This window comes from Phoenix dactylifera, unplaced genomic scaffold (genome assembly GCF_009389715.1).
Source record: "Phoenix dactylifera cultivar Barhee BC4 unplaced genomic scaffold, palm_55x_up_171113_PBpolish2nd_filt_p 000454F, whole genome shotgun sequence".
NCBI lineage: Eukaryota > Viridiplantae > Streptophyta > Magnoliopsida > Arecales > Arecaceae > Phoenix > Phoenix dactylifera.
In genome coordinates, this window is record NW_024067884.1 from 216,241 (window position 1) to 234,049 (window position 17,809).

Sequence of the window (17,809 nt, forward strand, 5' to 3'; positions counted from 1 at the left end):
ACCCTCGCCGGTTGGGCGCGGGTCTGAGCACATCCGTCTTCCAACAGATCGCGGCGAGTCCAGAAGAACTCAAAAGGCGCCGCCACCAACTCACCGCGAAAGGCCCTTTCAGAGCCTGTGCGCCACTCCTCGCGGCGTCGTTCTTGCTCGATAACCTACCGCGATGCATCTCCCCTCCTTGGCCCGTCTCGAGACATAAAGATATAAGCCATGCGATTTGCTTCTCCTTCACTTCAATGCATCGCTGCTGCCGCGACCTCCAACGCCACCATGTATTCTCCCCGCGTTAATGTAGGCTTTCTCTCTCGCCTAACACTGTGAACACTGGTAATCGAAACCCTAAACTTAGCCCTCATTAAAGAACGTTCGTTTTGGTGCTCCTTGGCAGGCTCGATGCCGGAATCCACGGCGCCGTGGCTTCTGCGACCGGCCGCCGCAGGACAGCCAAGAAGGCGCCGGCGGGCTCGTGAGTGGAGACTCGCACCTGAGGACCGTAAGGGACGCGAATCATGGGTTCCGGCAGGGGCAGAGGGGCGGCGCTTGGGTTCCCTCGGGCCCTCCGCGGCCACCATACGGCCCGCGGCCACGGCAGGGGCAGAGGGGCGGCGCTTGGGTTCCCTGGGGCCCTCCGTGGCCACCATACGGCCCACGACCACAGACGCCGTACCATGCCCCTCCGCCGTACCATGTCCCTCCGCCGCCGCGGTCCCATGGAATGCCTCCGCCGCCAGCTTTTAGAACGCCTGCCCCGGCGTTCGGCCCGCCGCAGCCGGCCTTCCACCAGCCTCTACTGCCCAGGCTTGCGGATTATTACAGGAATTGGAACTTCGCTTTTTCACAGCCGCCCCCTCAGTGTGGTATGTTTTCACTCGATTCATCTACCTAGGCTTTAGGGTTTTGGATATTTCCTCACCTGTCTTGACTTTTCACCTGCCTTAGATGTGTTTTGTGTTGTAATCGAACCTATCTTTTCCTGCATCTGGAATCTTGACTTCTCTTCTCCGGCAAACTTTCCCATAAGTTTCCTTGGAACCGAACAAAGAGGGAACGGAGGATCTTTTCTATGACACCATGAGCGGGTCTCCTGAGAAAGAATTTGGAAAAGTTTGTACCGATAACGGATGCAGCCCTTTCCAGGAATAGTAGGCGAAGAATAAAAAATAAAGATGACCCATGATAGTTGAGATAATGTTTGATGGGTTATGTTTATGTTATAGATGTAATAGTTATCAATTCAGAAATGGGCAATTACTTGAACATTTTCATCAAGTTGAACTTATTGCTCTAGGAAATGAAGATACGCTAAAAACTTGATGTTTAAAATAAATATAGGGCGTGTGAAGAGAAGATAAACAGATGCTCACTAGTGGTTCTCATCGGGATGTGCACCTGATATTGAACATTCCTGCAATAGGGCCTATGTTCAATATATTGGTTATGATACTTCTTGAATTTTGGCAAAGATTTTGATTTCACCTTTTCTTATAAAACAGGTGCCCAAATTCCGTTCTTGAAACAATATACTCAATGCTTAAACTCTGTTCTTCCTTTTATGGAACATTCATGCATGTGTGTTTAAGTCCAAGTGTTGCCAAGGAAAACTAAAATTTGCATGCGGTCTTATCTTTACTTAATGGATTATTTATAGTGATGGCTTCTTGGTTGCATAAACAGTTTGGTGGAAGATGTCATATTATGTTCCATATCTTCTTGCTTGGAAACTATTCACTTGCTTTGTTATCAACTTGTTACAATGCTGAAGAGTAAACCTTGAATTACTGGATTTTTCAAATGTCAATGTACTCTGTTCTATGAATATCTAAGTTCAAAATTAGATGCAATTTTTACATTATCCATACTCGGTGCTGCTTTAATACATCCTGTGTTACTGAAATTTTAATTTACTATATTCTATGCAATTTCTGCATTTTTGGTACTTAGTGCTGCATTGATACTTCTTAAGTTAATAATATTTGTGCTCTTAATATTGTTATATTAGTTAATTATCTCTTATACGTTTACCAGAGCGGTTTATTATGCTCTCATACAATATACTCGCGGACTACCTTGCTAGAGATCATCGATCCAAACTTTACTTTCACATTCCACCTTACATTTTGGATTGGGAATGGCGAAAGAAAAAGTTATTATTAGAGTTCGGATTGTGGGCTCCTGATATAATGTGTCTTCAGGTAATTGTTACTATAACCACGTTGATTTATTCATGTATTCCATGTACCCAGGTAATCGGGACAAGGCTTGATAATTATGGCTGTGTTTTCTTTGTTTACCTTCTTTTCAAATATCATTTATGCATGATATGCTTTGAATATTTATGCTAATGGTTTTTGAACCCTTTCGATATCACTTTAGGAAGTAGATAGATTTCAAGATCTAGAAGCAGAACTGGCAATTCGAGGATATAATGGTATTTGGAAGGTTGTCTCCATCAACTTCTCTTTTTCTTACGTTGATTTAGCCTTAATTTCAAATGTCTCATGTTTTTAGCAAATTATCCCAAGGCTTGTATCAATTTTGTTGTTTTTATAGAACCGTTACCCATGTCATATATGCATGCATATGTTCGTGTGCACGTAAGAAGTTAAATTGCATATGATGCATGGTTCGCATTACAAGGTTTGGTATTCTTGCCGGTACCATGTTGCTATAGGTCGGTTCATAGTACCAATACTTAGTACATCCTCCATACCGAGTATCTGTTCATTACTAGTACAATATGGCTTTACTCCCAATATTGGGCGATGCATCCTTTATGGTGAACGATACTTTTTTGACGTGAGTAGGTTCAGTAGATAACTTTCTAAGGATAAAAATAGTCTTGGTAATATAGTATTGCAAATAGCAATAATCGAATTATTTATTGATATTAATTATGCATCTAAAAATTTGATTGATTGATCCTAAGTGTGTGATTCTTTTCCTTTCTTTTGACTTCCTTGAGACCATTTTATCACTATGGTGGTTTGGTTTGTTTCAAAGAGGCCAGCCATTCGTAGCAAAAAAAAAAGAAAAGAGGCTAGCCACACAAATTCTCTGGTATGTGTGCCATAAGAGACCAGTAGGTTGTTATGTTGAATTAGATGCATCATTATCATCTTAATTCTGTTATTCTTATCTGCTCTAGTTGACTAATTTTGTTATGCTTATCTGCTCTAGTTGACACCAAAAAGGACATAATACAGAATAAATCTGGTTATATGAAGAATTCTTGGAGTATTTATAGATAGGGATTGTTAGTATCAGCCGTACCCGAGCACATTGGAGACATTATTTATAGTATTTTGTGAAAATGTGGGATTGGAGCCTTGGATGTTGGAAACAGGCACATGATTGGTCGCAGCCATGGTGGTCCTCATGTCAAGCTTGTGAGAGACTGGTCTAAAGTCAGAGTGGTTTCAGTCATCTAACTTTGTCGCGAGCATTACCATAACTCATTGAATGATGGGGGAATCTGTCAATTTTATGATAAGTCTCATTGAAGCATAATTTGAAAATGATGGAGGATGCTGTGCTATTGTTGGGTATGGACAAAAATAGAGATGACCACAAGTAGTCATAGCTTTTCCTCCTTTGCCGGTGACCAATGGTTTGAAGATAGGTGCTGCAAAACTCTTTTGATACTTCTAAAAGACGACATAGGATACATGATTGGTAGATTCTTATTTTCCTTTGTGATGTAAACATAAGTTTCTTGCACTATGCCAGTTTTGGCCTATACAAAGTGATGGGCACATTCTCTCTCAAAATTGTGGATCAAAATGTCAAGCTGGTGATCCTATTAGAATTCTAAAGGATATAGAAAATTACAACAAAGAGAAACATTTTTTTTGTGTGTGTACCTGGATATCTTTGAATGGCTATGTCATGGTCACTAGACATCTTGGATATGGATTACAGTAGACATAGGCCTATCTCGATCAATTTGCATGTGTAACAAGGGATGCCATAATACTTTTGGAATAATGTTTTCATGAATTGACGGATGCCTTAGCTAATGTGGGAGCTGTGTACTGATTTTTTAACTATCTTGGCTTATGCTGACTCACATCTCAGTAGGCCAGCAATGCTATATAGCTTATTAAGAGCTCTCTCATGAAATGGGGCTTGCCTCAGTGGTCCTACCCTCTGCCTGGCAACTAAGGGTTCTGGGTTTGAATCTGGGTGGTGCATCCCTAATTATTGGGGCCTAGGTAATTATAGCATGACCGGGTCTCCCTCCCTCTTTCCCTCTCTCTCTCTCTCTAAAAAGAAAAAGCTCTATCTCTTGGGTCAAATTGGTTTTATTTGACATTATGTTGGCTCCAACATGTCATAGATTTTGTTTGCTAAAGTTTTGGATATTTATGAGCAATAACATTGCCTCAGTTCTAAGTTCTAACTGAACACAATATAGGATGCTTGGACTTTGATAGACTCTAATCAGCGCCAAGCTTAAATTTTGAAACTCAGAAATATTTAAAGAAATTAGGTGATTCATAATAATTTTATTGTCTTGGTTACACTACAGTTGGGTCCCAAGTGGTGGGGCCATATTCGTGCATACTATACTGTTGTGCATTTTATTCATTTCTTTACTTTATATGGTAAGTAATGTTGTCATTGTCAACTTCTCGACTTTTATTTAAGTGCTTATGCTGCTTCCTTTTCTGCCATGATAAACCTAAAGAACTTATTTATTGCTGCTGCCTTTTCTGGTGATATCATTAATTGATTATGCAGATGCGCACTGGAAATGCTGTTGATGGATGTGCAATCTTTTGGCGAACAAATAGGTAAACCCTCCTGGTTTTTCTTTTGATTGTCCCAGATGAGTAAGTTTCAAGATGTATCACCAATGCCATTGATTCATAACTTTTTGTTGGTTAATCTTGAAAATAAAAAAAATTTATTTTGTTGTGTTTTCCTATTTGCATTTGGGTTCATTAATTTAAGTTATTAAGAAGCAGTGGATTGAAAATGGCCAACTAATTGCCTCGATCTTTTTTAAAGATAAGAAGAATTGCTTCAATCATAATGGCCAATAATAACACAGAAATTCCTCCACTGTTTTCTAATATATATATATATATATATATGTGAAAAAGAATTCCACAAAGTGCTATAAGTCCCCCCCCCCCCCCCTAAAAACTAGTTAGGACATAGGTGAGGTGCCTCAGTCTAAGAATAAAAAAGAAATTTGACCTCTGCTTGAAGCTTTTGGCTTAAGTTATCCTTCTTTCTTCTCTTTAATTTTCCTTTTATTGCTAAACATTGGAAAGAAGGATTCTGCTCCAACTAATTTTTGTACTAAGAACCAGAGAGGATTGTAAGGCTCTTGAAAATTGGAATTGTATGAAACACCAGGAAGAGCAGCAGCATTTTTGATGATATCCTAAAAGTCTATGCTTTGGACTGTTCATGTCTTATCCCAGATAAAAATACATCTACATAACTTTAAAAAATGCAACAGCAATGCTAGTGAATTTTCACCCGCATCCTTTCTTAGGATTGCCTGGTCTGCTTATCCTATTTTCCTGGGCAAAGGAATGAGTGTACCCTGAGATGTGCATGAAGTGGAGAATTGACATGTATAGTTCCTGGATTCTTGTTATATTTATGGCGATGTTTTGTAACTTCACTATGTAATGTTTCTATTTTGGTACATTTTAGTCCAATCAGTTTGGTGCATGCTGCTTCATAACTACACTACCTTTTTGGTGTCTTATTTATTGGTCATTGCATCAGATTCCAGCTGCGGCATGAAGAGCACATTGAATTCAATAAACTTGGGCTTCGAGATAATGTTGCCCAGATTTGTGTTCTGGAGGTATGTCTGATCCATTGACTCGAAGTTAAGTACAATATGTTGTTAGATGTATGTCTGCTTGATTTTTTAGACATTGTTTATTGCCATTTCAATGTATCAGAATTCTTTTTTTTTGGCCAGTCAAGGATTCAAAGCCGTTCCGAAAAAGAGCTTGCATCTTTACCTGCAAGGTACTCACCAGCATTCTGGAAACTTCTGCTGCTAACCTTGTTTTGATACAACATTTCATCAACTCTATCTCCAAAAACGGGAATTCCTTGTGCTTAGATGCTAAATCATCTCGATGTGAGGATTTAGAAACTTTCCCACCAGTGGTGTTGCTTGTATTGTTCATTATGTTTAAAATTGGCAGTATCTGTGTCTAATGATGCATGTGTGCTTACACATGTTCTTCAATTATGCACCATGCAACCACACCCATAAACATTAAGCTTTCTCCAACTATTTGGGATTTGTTTTGTGTGACGTTAAAATACTTAAAATATTCATCTCTAATTTTTCGAATTTTACTATTCTTAGTCTTCAAATTGCATCTAGTATATTGTCTTGTGTCTGGTGCCAGCCCAAAGTCGGGACGAGGCCTGATTATCATGTATGTGTAGTTACATCCTTTCATCCTGAGAACCAAAACTCCTTTTTTTTTTTTTCCAGATGAGGTACCCATGTATCAACTTTGCCAGGTAGTATTTTAAGTGTTCATGTGATCATTATATGTTTGCTTAATTGGACATATCTGTGCAGCTCTGATCAATCAAGACAAGCTAATCAGGTTGTTATATGTAACATTCATGTTCTGTACAATCCAAAGAGAGGAGAAATTAAGCTTGGTCAGGTATGAATACTTTATTATGTTATATACTTAGATATTTGTCTTAACATCTAGCCTTATAAGTTTTGTTATTCTTCAAATGCAGCTATCTACAAGTTCAAGTTCTTTAAGTATATCCAAACAACATATTTCAAGTCATTTAAATAATAACTTGTTACTTATTCAATTTTGGTTGTTTTGGCAAAGATAACCTTCTTCATTTTGGCTTTGTGTAAGAAAACATGAGTCACAATTTGTTTAATATGTAGTCAGGAACTTTGTTATGTCAGATTGTCAAACTGCCAAATTTACATCGAACTGATAACTTGGTTATGAAATAAAAAACGATTCACAGCTTCAGGCTTAGTTACTCATACTGCCAATTTTCTTATAATTTATGTTCATTGTTTATTATCTAAGGGATGCTTCTATATTGAATTTTATGTTATTTGGACTCGGGGTACAAATGCTGGTGCATGGATAGATGTTGGATCCTTCCAAATTCCTCAAAAATCATCTTGCAATTTGCAAAACATGTTTGTGCACCATATTTGAGGTAAACATATGAGTCTTGATAGATCAGCTTGAATTTTGTGTCTACAAGCCTCGAGCAAAATGAATTTCTACAACTCTGGTTCTTGAAAATGGACTGCCTGACTTGTTCTGTTAATGGTTACTTCTAGCTTCCTAGTTTGATGGATAGCTTAGCTTCTTTGATTAAGGAAGTCTTTCTATATGGTGCACATCATTCTTTTGTAAAGAGTTGAGGATAAAAAAGCCCATTTTATCGCACTTGCTTTAGGCTTTGGTACTGGTGGACAAATGACCTCATTTTGCTCACTTCATATCCCTTTCTCCTAATACCTTTAGCTCATTAGAATGCTCTTTAGCACAATCTTCTAACCAGTATTGCTAAGTTCAACTTGTGAACAGGTAAGGATGCTTCTTGACCGAGCTTATGCTGTTTCTAAGATCTGGAATGATGCTCCAGTAATTATTTGTGGAGATTTCAATTGTACACCTAAGGTGGGCTTTTTTTTGTGTTCTGATTGCTAGCGTCTCTTGTTATAATTATTTCCAATCTACTTCATATTAATTTTTATATTAATAATAGATCAAAATTGTGATATGGTGTTTATGGTGTTACCTATTACTCCCCTTATCCAGTTTCATGCTGCCTCCTCACTCTCCTGACTTATAATTTGATGCCTTCATTTTTTGTATTTTTCAGAGCCCACTGTACAAGTTTATATCTGAGAATAAGGTAAGTCAAAATTTCTGCTAATATGTTGAAGTAACTCGTAGGGTTCTTGTGGTTATTCAAAATATTTTTAGTTTCAAAGTTGTTTCAACTTTACAGATAAGCTTGTATGGACTTGCTCGGGATCAGGTATCAGGACAATATGCTGCTAGTATTTATGCACCAGGATCCTCTGGTGGTCCTAACTTGTCCAGGTAGTATCTTACTAGACAAATGTGCTCTGATTCTAATCTACATAAATAGATATGCTAAAAATGTTTATATTTCTATTGTAGGTACCGGCCTCCTAATGTTAATTCTAATGACACAGCAAATAACATTGAGCAATGTACGGACACTTGCAGTCACTGCAAACATCAAAATGATATTGAAAATGCAAATTTAACAGAAAAAATTTCTTCCCCTCAGGGACAGACAGGCTTGCTAGATTTTTCTCTGGCACCTTGCTCTGTTAGTTGTCATATGGATAGGAATAACACATCACATGATGTTGCCACTAGTGAAATAGGTGGAACAGAAATCTCAAATGGTCAGTCTGTTCAGTCTAGCTCTGCTGAATGTGGACCTGCTGATCCATCAGAAAGTGTTAGAAGCTGCATCCAGCTAAAGACTAACAAAGAGTTCTCTCAGTCTGATCCAGACGTATCCTATGAGTTGATTGATAATCCTCAGCTGGGTTCTTCTACTGAGAACAGGGAGATCTCTCAGGGACTCCTTGATTCATCATCTGAAATGGAAAATAAAAATACAGAAGTTTTAGTTGTCTCTACATCGCATAAAGACTTCATTGGCAATGAAACTCAGAAAGAAAATACAGATGATAGTTGGACTTCATCAACTAGCACTAAGAATTGTTCATCAGATACGGTTGCAGAGAAGTCAGTGCTTGCTGAGACAGTTCTTTATAATGATGCTGATACTGAAGTCTCTACTTTGGAAAGCATGGATAATTCCTCGGTTACTGAAAAGGAAAAGGCTGGCCTTGTTATATCCTGTCAATCTACATGCAAGAGCAACCAGTTAGATTTATCCACTTGTGGTGATTCAGAAGTGGATCTGACATTGCTCAGTTTATCACTTGATAAAGTAGGGGTAAAAGGGAGAGAAGATAAAAGTAGCTCTGAAAATTATGACATTAATTCATCAGGTGAGATTCCAGCATTCATTCCAAATGATGCCTCTTCATCCAATACCGATAATTGTAATAAATCTGAACTAGCGGATTCTGCAGTCAGTCAATTCTCAATGAGTTCTACTGTTGGACCATCTAAGGGTCAGGTGGAAGACAATACTGGTGTCAGTGGAAATAATATTTTGCTCGATGATATATGTAGTTCCGAAGAAAATTCTGACCCTAATTTTTTCAAAGAGCTTATTGGATCAGAGGATTTCTGTAGATTTGGCGAGGTTATATCACCAGCAGGCTCTGGTGAAAATCAACCATCATCTGGCATACGCTGCTTGGAGATGGATCCATCAGCTATCGAGATTCAGGAAGATTCACTCGTGACAGCTCCTGCTGCTGCTAATCTAGAGAAGCATTCATATAATCCATATTTATGGACTCCAGTGGAAATTGAGATTGCATCAGGAAATGCAGAATGCACAACTGTTGAACATAATTTAAAATTAAGGAGTGCATATGTGGATGTAAAGGTAGATGACGCCACAGTATTGCTTTATTTCTGTTTCACATGGCATGATTATTACTTTAACTGCTTATATCTCTTTTATATTGGCATTATGTATGCATAAAAATGCATTAATATTGGGTGACCGACTTAATTTTTTATGATTTCAGACAATTCCTATGTATTCTTGTGATTTTGTAGTTTCTGTTTGTTACTCTGTACCAGAAACAAAGTCTCATATCCAGAGTGCTATATTCTTGAAATCATTACACATGGGCTGAAAAAAGGGAAAAAAGACAGTTAATAGTAGTCCTTCTTAGACTTTTGCACATAGCCATGCTCAAATATGATAAAAAGAACACAGTAGAGAAAAAATACAAAATGATTCCCACTATAGTCTCAAGAAATTATATAAAGGATGCCATGTAATGTTGTTAAATAGAAATTTAGGAAGGTTCAGGACAAAAATTGGTGATTTTTGTTATCTTCATGTTAACAGGATTATGCAGGGACAAAGGATTCAAGCGGAGAACCCCAGGTTACCAGTTACAACAGGCTGTTTATGGGCACAGTTGACTATATATGGTTAGTAACGTGTCATCAGTTGCTGTCATACTTTTCTTATATTGTATTACATGGGTCAACACTCTCCACCATCACCATGTCTGTTCCCCTTCGGTTTTTCGAACTATCCATTTTTTTATAGTTCAAATTGACTCTGGCTGCAGATAATCACAAACAAAGTTTATAAGAATTAGTAGGCTATCACTATGTTAATTTTCCGTGGTATATTTCTGTTTATATCCATGTAAATGAATTTAATGGCTGGAAATAAAGCAGTGATTTATATGCTTTTTACATGCTTCTATTTAAAATGCGACAATTTTCTCATGATGGAAATTGATATAGGTCATACTTGAATGGTTGGAGCTGAAAAGCTTTCTTGTTCATGTTTCATGCGTATTGTGGTCAAACCTTAAAAACTAATAGACTGCTTGTGCATGTGAATATCTGCATTACATTCAAACTGAAGATGTAGTACTTCTGAAATCTGGTCAAGCATGGAGAGAATAGTTGCTTTTGATTAAAATTTTTGAGGAGACATATGCAGATGTAGATTGATGAGCAAATGTTGGCGTTAATGTAATTCTTATTAGGAGAGTCTTTTAGGGTAAAATAAAATATGTATGATCACAAAGCACTTGCACATGGAAAGGGAAATGTTCAAGGTCCATGAATACCATCTAATGCAGCTGTAGATTGAGGAGAAATTTTGGTATTAATCTAATTCTTATTAGGAGGGTATGTATTAGGGTACAAAAAGAAAATATATATGATTACAAAGGACTAGCACACTGAAAACGAAATGTTCAAAGGTCTATGAATACTCTGTTACCACTCTTGAGATTCTTAACAATGGAGATAGTCTATAAAAATCATTCTTTTATTGAGGCTTAATTAAGGATTTGAAATTTGCTTTGTATTGTGCTATTTTTACAATATTTTATCATCTCACAGCTACGTGAATGAGATCAGAGGTATGGCTTTATGTTGGTCTACATTGATATTATGTGTGTCAACTTGTACTGGTTTATTTTTAGCACATGCTTAGACTATTCACAATTACAACTCAGACTTGCTGAACTTGAATGGATGGTTTGGATGAATCTGATTGATTATTTTCTGTCAGACCTGTTCAAACATATAGAGCTTCTTTTTGCAATTGTTAGCTGATGTTTTAGTTTACTACTTGTCAGCAGACAATCATTGTGCTTCTATTTATTTATTTATCTATCTATCAAGCAACACATTTTTTATGGGTTTTTTGCTTGTATATTCTCCAAAATATGCAAAATTGTATGAATGCCCTCGTAAAATTGCTATTTGCATGTATACTCTTATAAAATACTTAGCTTGCACGTATACCCTTCTTTTTTTTTTCTTTTTTATATATGTACCTATACTATCTAGCGCCATTAAAAATAAACGATTTACATTTTAAATAACTTAAATACCCTTACATGTAGATAGATCTGACCACGGTTCCGAACCACCGGTTCCGGTTCCACAAAAACCTAGAACCTTAACCGGAACCGAAAATAGTCGGTTCGGTTCCGGTTCTAGAACCGCCGGTTCCGGTTCTGGTTCTAGACGGTTCTGGTTCTGGTTGTAAAATTTTGAAAAAAATAGATTGTGTAATTAATTTCGAAAATTTTTTTAAATACAAATAGATTGTGTAATTAATAAAAAATGATAATTTGTACCTTATTTTATTATTTACTCATCAATAGAGGGGGGTCGGTAATTTGGATCCCAAGAATTTGGGTTTGGAACATATATTTTCTTGCCTTTATTTGAGCGGGAGGAAGACATTTTTGATAATTGGATTGGAAAAAATGAAAATATGGGAAGGTTATGAAATGTGTAGAGAATTGGAATAGATTGAATAATTGAGAGAGTGAAAAATTGAGAGAGAGAGATTGGAAGATTGAGTCATTGAGTGGTGTGGTGAAAAAATTGATTTGGAGAGGTATATATAGTGTTGGGGATAATTTTCGTTTCTCAAAATGCCCCTCAAACTAGCTATTTTTTAGTTATTAGGAGGGGTAAAATAGTCATTTCCTAAAATGTCCCTCAAACTAGCCGTTTTTAGTTGTTAGGAGGGTAAAATAGTTGTTTTTTTTTCTATTTGAACCAGAACCGAACCGCCGGTTCCGGTTCTGGTTCGGTTCCGGTTCCATCAAACCTATAATCTTAACCGAACCGTATTCCTCAAGGTCCCGGTTCGGTTAAGAACCGTGAGACACGGTTCCGGTTCCGGTTCGGTTCTTCCCGGTTCGGTTCCGGTCCGGTTCTTCCCGGTTCGGTTCCGGTCCGGTTTTCCGGTTAGAACCGAACCGCGGTCAGATCTACATGTAGATACGCAAAAAAGAAAACTTTATAAGGATACACATGCAAATAGCAATTTTGCAAGGGTATTCATGCAATTACGCATATTTAGGAGGGTATACACTTAAAAAATTTAATAAAAAAATGATCGAAATTCAGTAAAGATAATTTAGTTGCTCTTAAGAAGAAAAGGTGGCAAAAAAAGATTAATATTATTATGTCACATGATCTCATGTTAATATGAACTCTTATAGAATGAATCATGCTGGTGGCAAAAAAAGATTAATATTATCATGTCGCATGATCACATGTTAATATCAACTCTTGTTGCCCAAGGTGACAAGCCAAGAGGAGGGGGTGAATTGGCTTTTCTAATCTTTTTCTCTTTTCCCTTTTTTTTGTTGTTCCTTAATAAAATTGATAGATGAGTGAATCGTTTAGTTAATACTAATTAAGTGTGTATAGTGAAAATAGAAAGACACATAAGACAAATACACAAGAAGTATAGTGGTTCGGTGCTCTCCTAAGCACCTACGTCCACTCCCCAAGCGTCCCCTTGGGAATTCACTATAATCCCGCGGATTACAGTTGGATTGTTTTCCGGGCTCACAATCCAAAAATCTTTACACTTTGGTTTTCCAGGATCACCAAAAATCTATGTTGGTTTTGCGGGCTCACCAACAACCTATTCCGTTGGTTTTACGGGCTCACCAACCAACCTTACAAGAAATTTAAAGAAAAGAGAGTTTGAAGCTCCTAAATGAGCAAATATAACAAATATGAACTAAAAGAAGAGATGAGAAATAGTTATCGCTTTGAGGATGCTTTTCTCTTCTTTGCTCAGGTTACTTCACTTCACAATCGGTTGGTAGAGCTGTTGAATGCACTCTCAGATTGCTCAACCACCTTCCTTTTTGGATTTGAATGAAGCAACTTGAAGAAGAATCCTTTTTGGATTTGAATGAAGCAACTTGAAGAAGAATACTAGAGCTTGCTTTCACTTGAATGCTCTATTGATTCCTTTAAAAAAGTTAACTCCTCTGATGAATAGTGTTCCCTAAATACTTTCCTACCTCTATTAGTCACTCCCCATTGGATAGATTTAAAAAACTAGCCGTTACTGATTGTTGGAAGCTGAAAAAGTACTTCTGCAAAACTAGTCGCTATGCCCTTGCCCGAGCTGGGGTCGACCCAAACTTTACTGGGGTCGACTCAAGTTACTGTTCATTAGCCTTAGGGTCGACTCAATTTTCTCTGGGGTCGATTCAAACTTCACTGGGGTCGACTCCTGCTACAGTGTGTCGGCCTTCTCAGGAACCACAGAAACCTTGTTTTTCGCCATTTTCACTAGGGTCGACTCATACTTTCTTGAGGTCGACCCGTGCTACAGTGGGGTCAACTCAACCTCCATTGGGGTCGGCCCTCTCAGGAATTTCGGAGACATAGTTTTCGAATAATTATACTGGGGTCGGCTCTTGTTTGCTTGGGGTCGGCTCCATATGGGGTCGGCTCAAGGATACTTGGGGTCGACCCTCTCAGTAAAATTCAGAGAGTTGTCTTCTTGCTCGCTTCACGTTGGGGTCAGCTCATGGAAGCTTGGGGTCGGCTCCATTTACTGTTCATCTGAGCTATTTTTCCAAGGGCGTGCCAGATGGTTCCAAAATGTGCCAGAGTCGACTCCACTTCTTCTAGGGTCGACTCAACTTATAATTTCCTGCATCTTTAGGTTAGACTAATCCATATGATCAATAAAACGTATTTCAAGCAATTTTGAGTGTATGCCACTATAGAGCTTCATACCTTTAACAATGAAATTTACTGTTTTGCCCTTAAGAGTAGATTTCACTTGAAACTTTGCTGAATTAGATTTGAAAGCACTCTATCGTTCTTCCACTACAAATTTTATCCCGTTGTTGATCATTGGAAGTCATCTTGATCTCATTCTCTCAATATATAATGAATGTATCGAAGGTGTCGTATTCATTAGTGATGTATCAAATTAAACTGTATTATTAATTTAATATTCACTCAATTGTTGTGTTAATCATCGAAATATCACTATCATCCTCAACTCTTATAGAATGAATCATGCTGCTTTTACGAAATTCTCAACTAAAAAAAACAATAACTCAACATTTACAAATCACTAAAAACTATTTTACTAATCTAAGCATCTATAATTAATTTAAATTTGATATGCTTTAATCTTTTTAAAATAATGAAGAATATATAGATGTCATAGATTCAATAATGATAATTATATCAAAGTCAAATGAAAAATAGCATTACTAAAAGGATCACTTAATATTCCAACTTGACCAAGTTATGATCTTAAAAAAAAAATTTGACAATGTAGCTCAATCTTTTTTTGACTCGTCAATCCAATTGAATCATAAAAGACTTAGTAAGTTCCAACAGAGTTTTCATATTTTTTTAATAGATTTTTTGAATGTATACTCTTCTAAATATGAGAATTTACATGAATATCCTCGTAAAGTTGCTATTTGCATGTATACCCTTATAACCTTTTTTGCATATCTACCCATAAGGGTATTTCAGTAATTTTAGTTTTAAGCCGTTTATTTTTTAATGACGTTAGATGGTTATGGGTATATATGTAAGAAAGAAAAAAAGAAGGATATACATTGAATTAGGAATTTTATGAGGGTATTCATGCAATTTTATATATTTAGGAGGGTATACATATGTAAGAAGCTCTTTTTTTTAATAGATTTTTTGAATGTATACCCTTCTAAATATGAGAATTTGCATGAATATCCTCGTAAAGTTGCTATTTGCATGTATACCCTTATAACCTTTTTTGCATATCTACCCATAAGGGTATTTCAGTAATTGTAGTTTTAAGCCGTTTATTTTTTAATGACGTTAGATGGTTATGGGTACATATGTAAAAAAGAAGGATATACATTGAATTAGTAATTTTATGAGGGAATTCATGCAATTTCATATATTTAGGAGGGTATACATATGCAAGAAGCTCTTTTTTTTATTGGGGGCTTAGATTGATTTCAGTTGGTTAAAGGACATCTTTCATTGTTTAGATGTTACCTCTTTCCACCAGGAAGCTATTAAATTATTTGAGATGAATAAGTGTGAATTCTAGTATATGTAAGCTTTGCAATTTTGTCTCTTTCTTCAATTTTGCTTTATCTTTCATGCCATCACAATCTGAATTGCACCAGGCACTGGTTAACAAATATCTTTGCAACATGAGCATTAGTAATTATAATCATTTGACCAAGTTTTCAACAATAATGCACCTGGTCTTGGGTGGGCTTAGCAAACATTGCAGAAGTGCATGCACCAAATCTTAGCATTCAGAAAATTTTGCTGGGGTTCAATTTTCGTGCTTTCTCATTTCTCATTGCGTGAAACTCTTGGTTGCTGATAACTTATCCTGACCAAGCCACATAAGATTTAACTGTAGAGGTTTTTGCAGGAAGGGTGGCTGGTTGGTACATGTATCCATTATCAAGGCACGATGGCAATCATTTATTTAGGTCATATTTTTCAGCATACTGAAGTTTGTACAGGGGCATATAATTCATCAAGTTCTTCTGATTATTGATAAAACGAAATAATAGTTTTCACGCTGCAATGATAAAAGCAGCTTCAGTCCTAAATCATGTTGTTATAATTGCTGTGGTGCTTTTAAAAATTGATGACAGTAACTTTTTGGCAACCATTCTAGCCCATAAATTTCTTCTAGTATATGTCACAATGCAAGTATACTGAATTATTAATATAGATTGCTCTTGATGAATATCCAGGTGCTCTGAAGATCTCCAGACTGTTAAAGTGCTGGATACAATCCCTAAACATGTTTTGCAACAGACTCCAGGCTTCCCCACCAAGGTACAGATGGTTGATTTTGCTAAGTTAAATTCTTGCATGTTGCATCTGGTATCACATGCAGTTCAGTTCTCCAAGGCATAGCCAGTAACTGCTAATAGCCATTGACAAAAATTTCTCGGCCATCCTTTCTTTTTCTTGTTTTCACCTGGAAGATTGTTATTTTTTCCTCCTGCTGCTACAGCTGACCAGTGTTTGTTTAACTCTGCTCCGCAGAAATGGGGGAGCGACCATATTGCCTTGGCTTGCCAATTGGCATTTACAAAGGACTTAAAGACTAAATAGATTCGGTGCGTAATAATGCATATGATATTTATTTTGCCGTAGGATTGTATGCTGTTGCCACAAATGGATAAGCTGTTATTGTTGTTTATTTTGTTTATTATATACATCAAGCATGTGAGCAAGTGTATATAATTCAGTCTCGAGAAGACATAACAGGTTTCATCCCTTTTTTTAAATGTCCCTAATTTTCTTATCTTTGTTCTAAATGGTTTTTTTTTAAATACAGCAGCATCAGCCCTTATTTACATCTTTGTTCTAAATAGTTTTTTTTAACTACCCGTTTCAAACCGTGACTCGCCAAATGTTTAATCCGTTGCGACTTGGCGGATGTTTGTTGTGTCAACCAGTGGAGAGAATCACAGGCTGTAGTTGGGATCGAACGATAGTTGAGCATTCGTGTGCGACTGCTGAATAATTCGTGCTTATCATATTTCAAAAGTGTAGACTTTTAAGCAAGGAACTGGAAAATAATTAATAGCTAGCTTAGGGGCTTGGATTTTTTTTTCCTTGTTTGTCGAATAGGCAATTGCTGCTGGCTTTACATGAAACACTGATTATTGGAAAAATAGTATAGTGTCTTCTTCCATATTGCAAACTGAAGTTAGTAGAAGCAATTTATTAGTACATGCAACTGGTTCGTTGGGGAACAAAATTATTTTCATGGAGTAAGAAAGCTGCATATGGTTTGCTCTGCAGCATCTACACTTGTTTTGATTTGGCAAGTGAATACCTTTTCTTTTGGCGGGTTAGTTTGCATTAGGGAATGGAAAAATAAAATACAATCTATTGAATACTTTAATCTATTTAGATTTTTTTTTGTTTTCTTTTTTTTTTTTTGGTGGGGGATAGGGCATGGAAGAATCTAATCTAAACTTTGGATTACCAAAGGGTGTGATCATTGAGGCAGGTGAAGTTTTACACTGTTAAACCTTTAAGTGTATTGACCTCTATTTTATGTAGATTTGAAAAGTGAGGGACCAAGAAATAACAAAACAACTTAAATATGAGTATTTTTTTTTCTCCAGCTGGTGCTGAAAACTTCATACGTAAGAAAGTTCAGGATCTTAAATTAACTAAACAAGTATCATGGAATACCAAGTAATGCCAACACTAGAAGTTCTATCACAAAGTGGAGTCCACACATGCAGGGATTTCATATCAAGGCTGTTCCTAAGGAAGGAAATGTCTAATTATTTGCAGAGATTAATCCAAACCCCACCGCAACCACTCGTGGC

At 36.9% G+C, this 17,809-nt stretch overlaps 1 protein-coding gene across 7 annotated transcripts; it reads left to right on the plus strand.

Moving 5' to 3' along the window:
* Positions 1-16,792, plus strand: LOC103711888 (carbon catabolite repressor protein 4 homolog 6-like). Of its 7 annotated transcripts, XM_039118967.1 has the most exons (16): positions 1-291; positions 389-544; positions 614-857; positions 2,026-2,192; positions 2,374-2,439; positions 4,741-4,793; positions 5,746-5,827; positions 5,948-5,997; positions 6,569-6,659; positions 7,569-7,661; positions 7,867-7,899; positions 7,996-8,090; positions 8,172-9,552; positions 10,027-10,112; positions 16,208-16,292; positions 16,506-16,792. In XM_039118967.1, exons 1-16 carry the CDS (start codon positions 211-213, stop codon positions 16,572-16,574), a joined length of 2,832 nt encoding a protein of 943 aa, XP_038974895.1. In that variant the 5' UTR covers positions 1-210; the 3' UTR covers positions 16,575-16,792. The 7 variants fall into 7 exon arrangements, with proteins under 7 accessions (XP_038974895.1, XP_008796427.2, XP_038974896.1 ...); XM_008798205.4 differs by having other exon boundaries at positions 389-857; XM_039118968.1 differs by lacking the exon at positions 2,026-2,192.
* Positions 16,793-17,809: the final 1,017 nt, after the last annotated feature.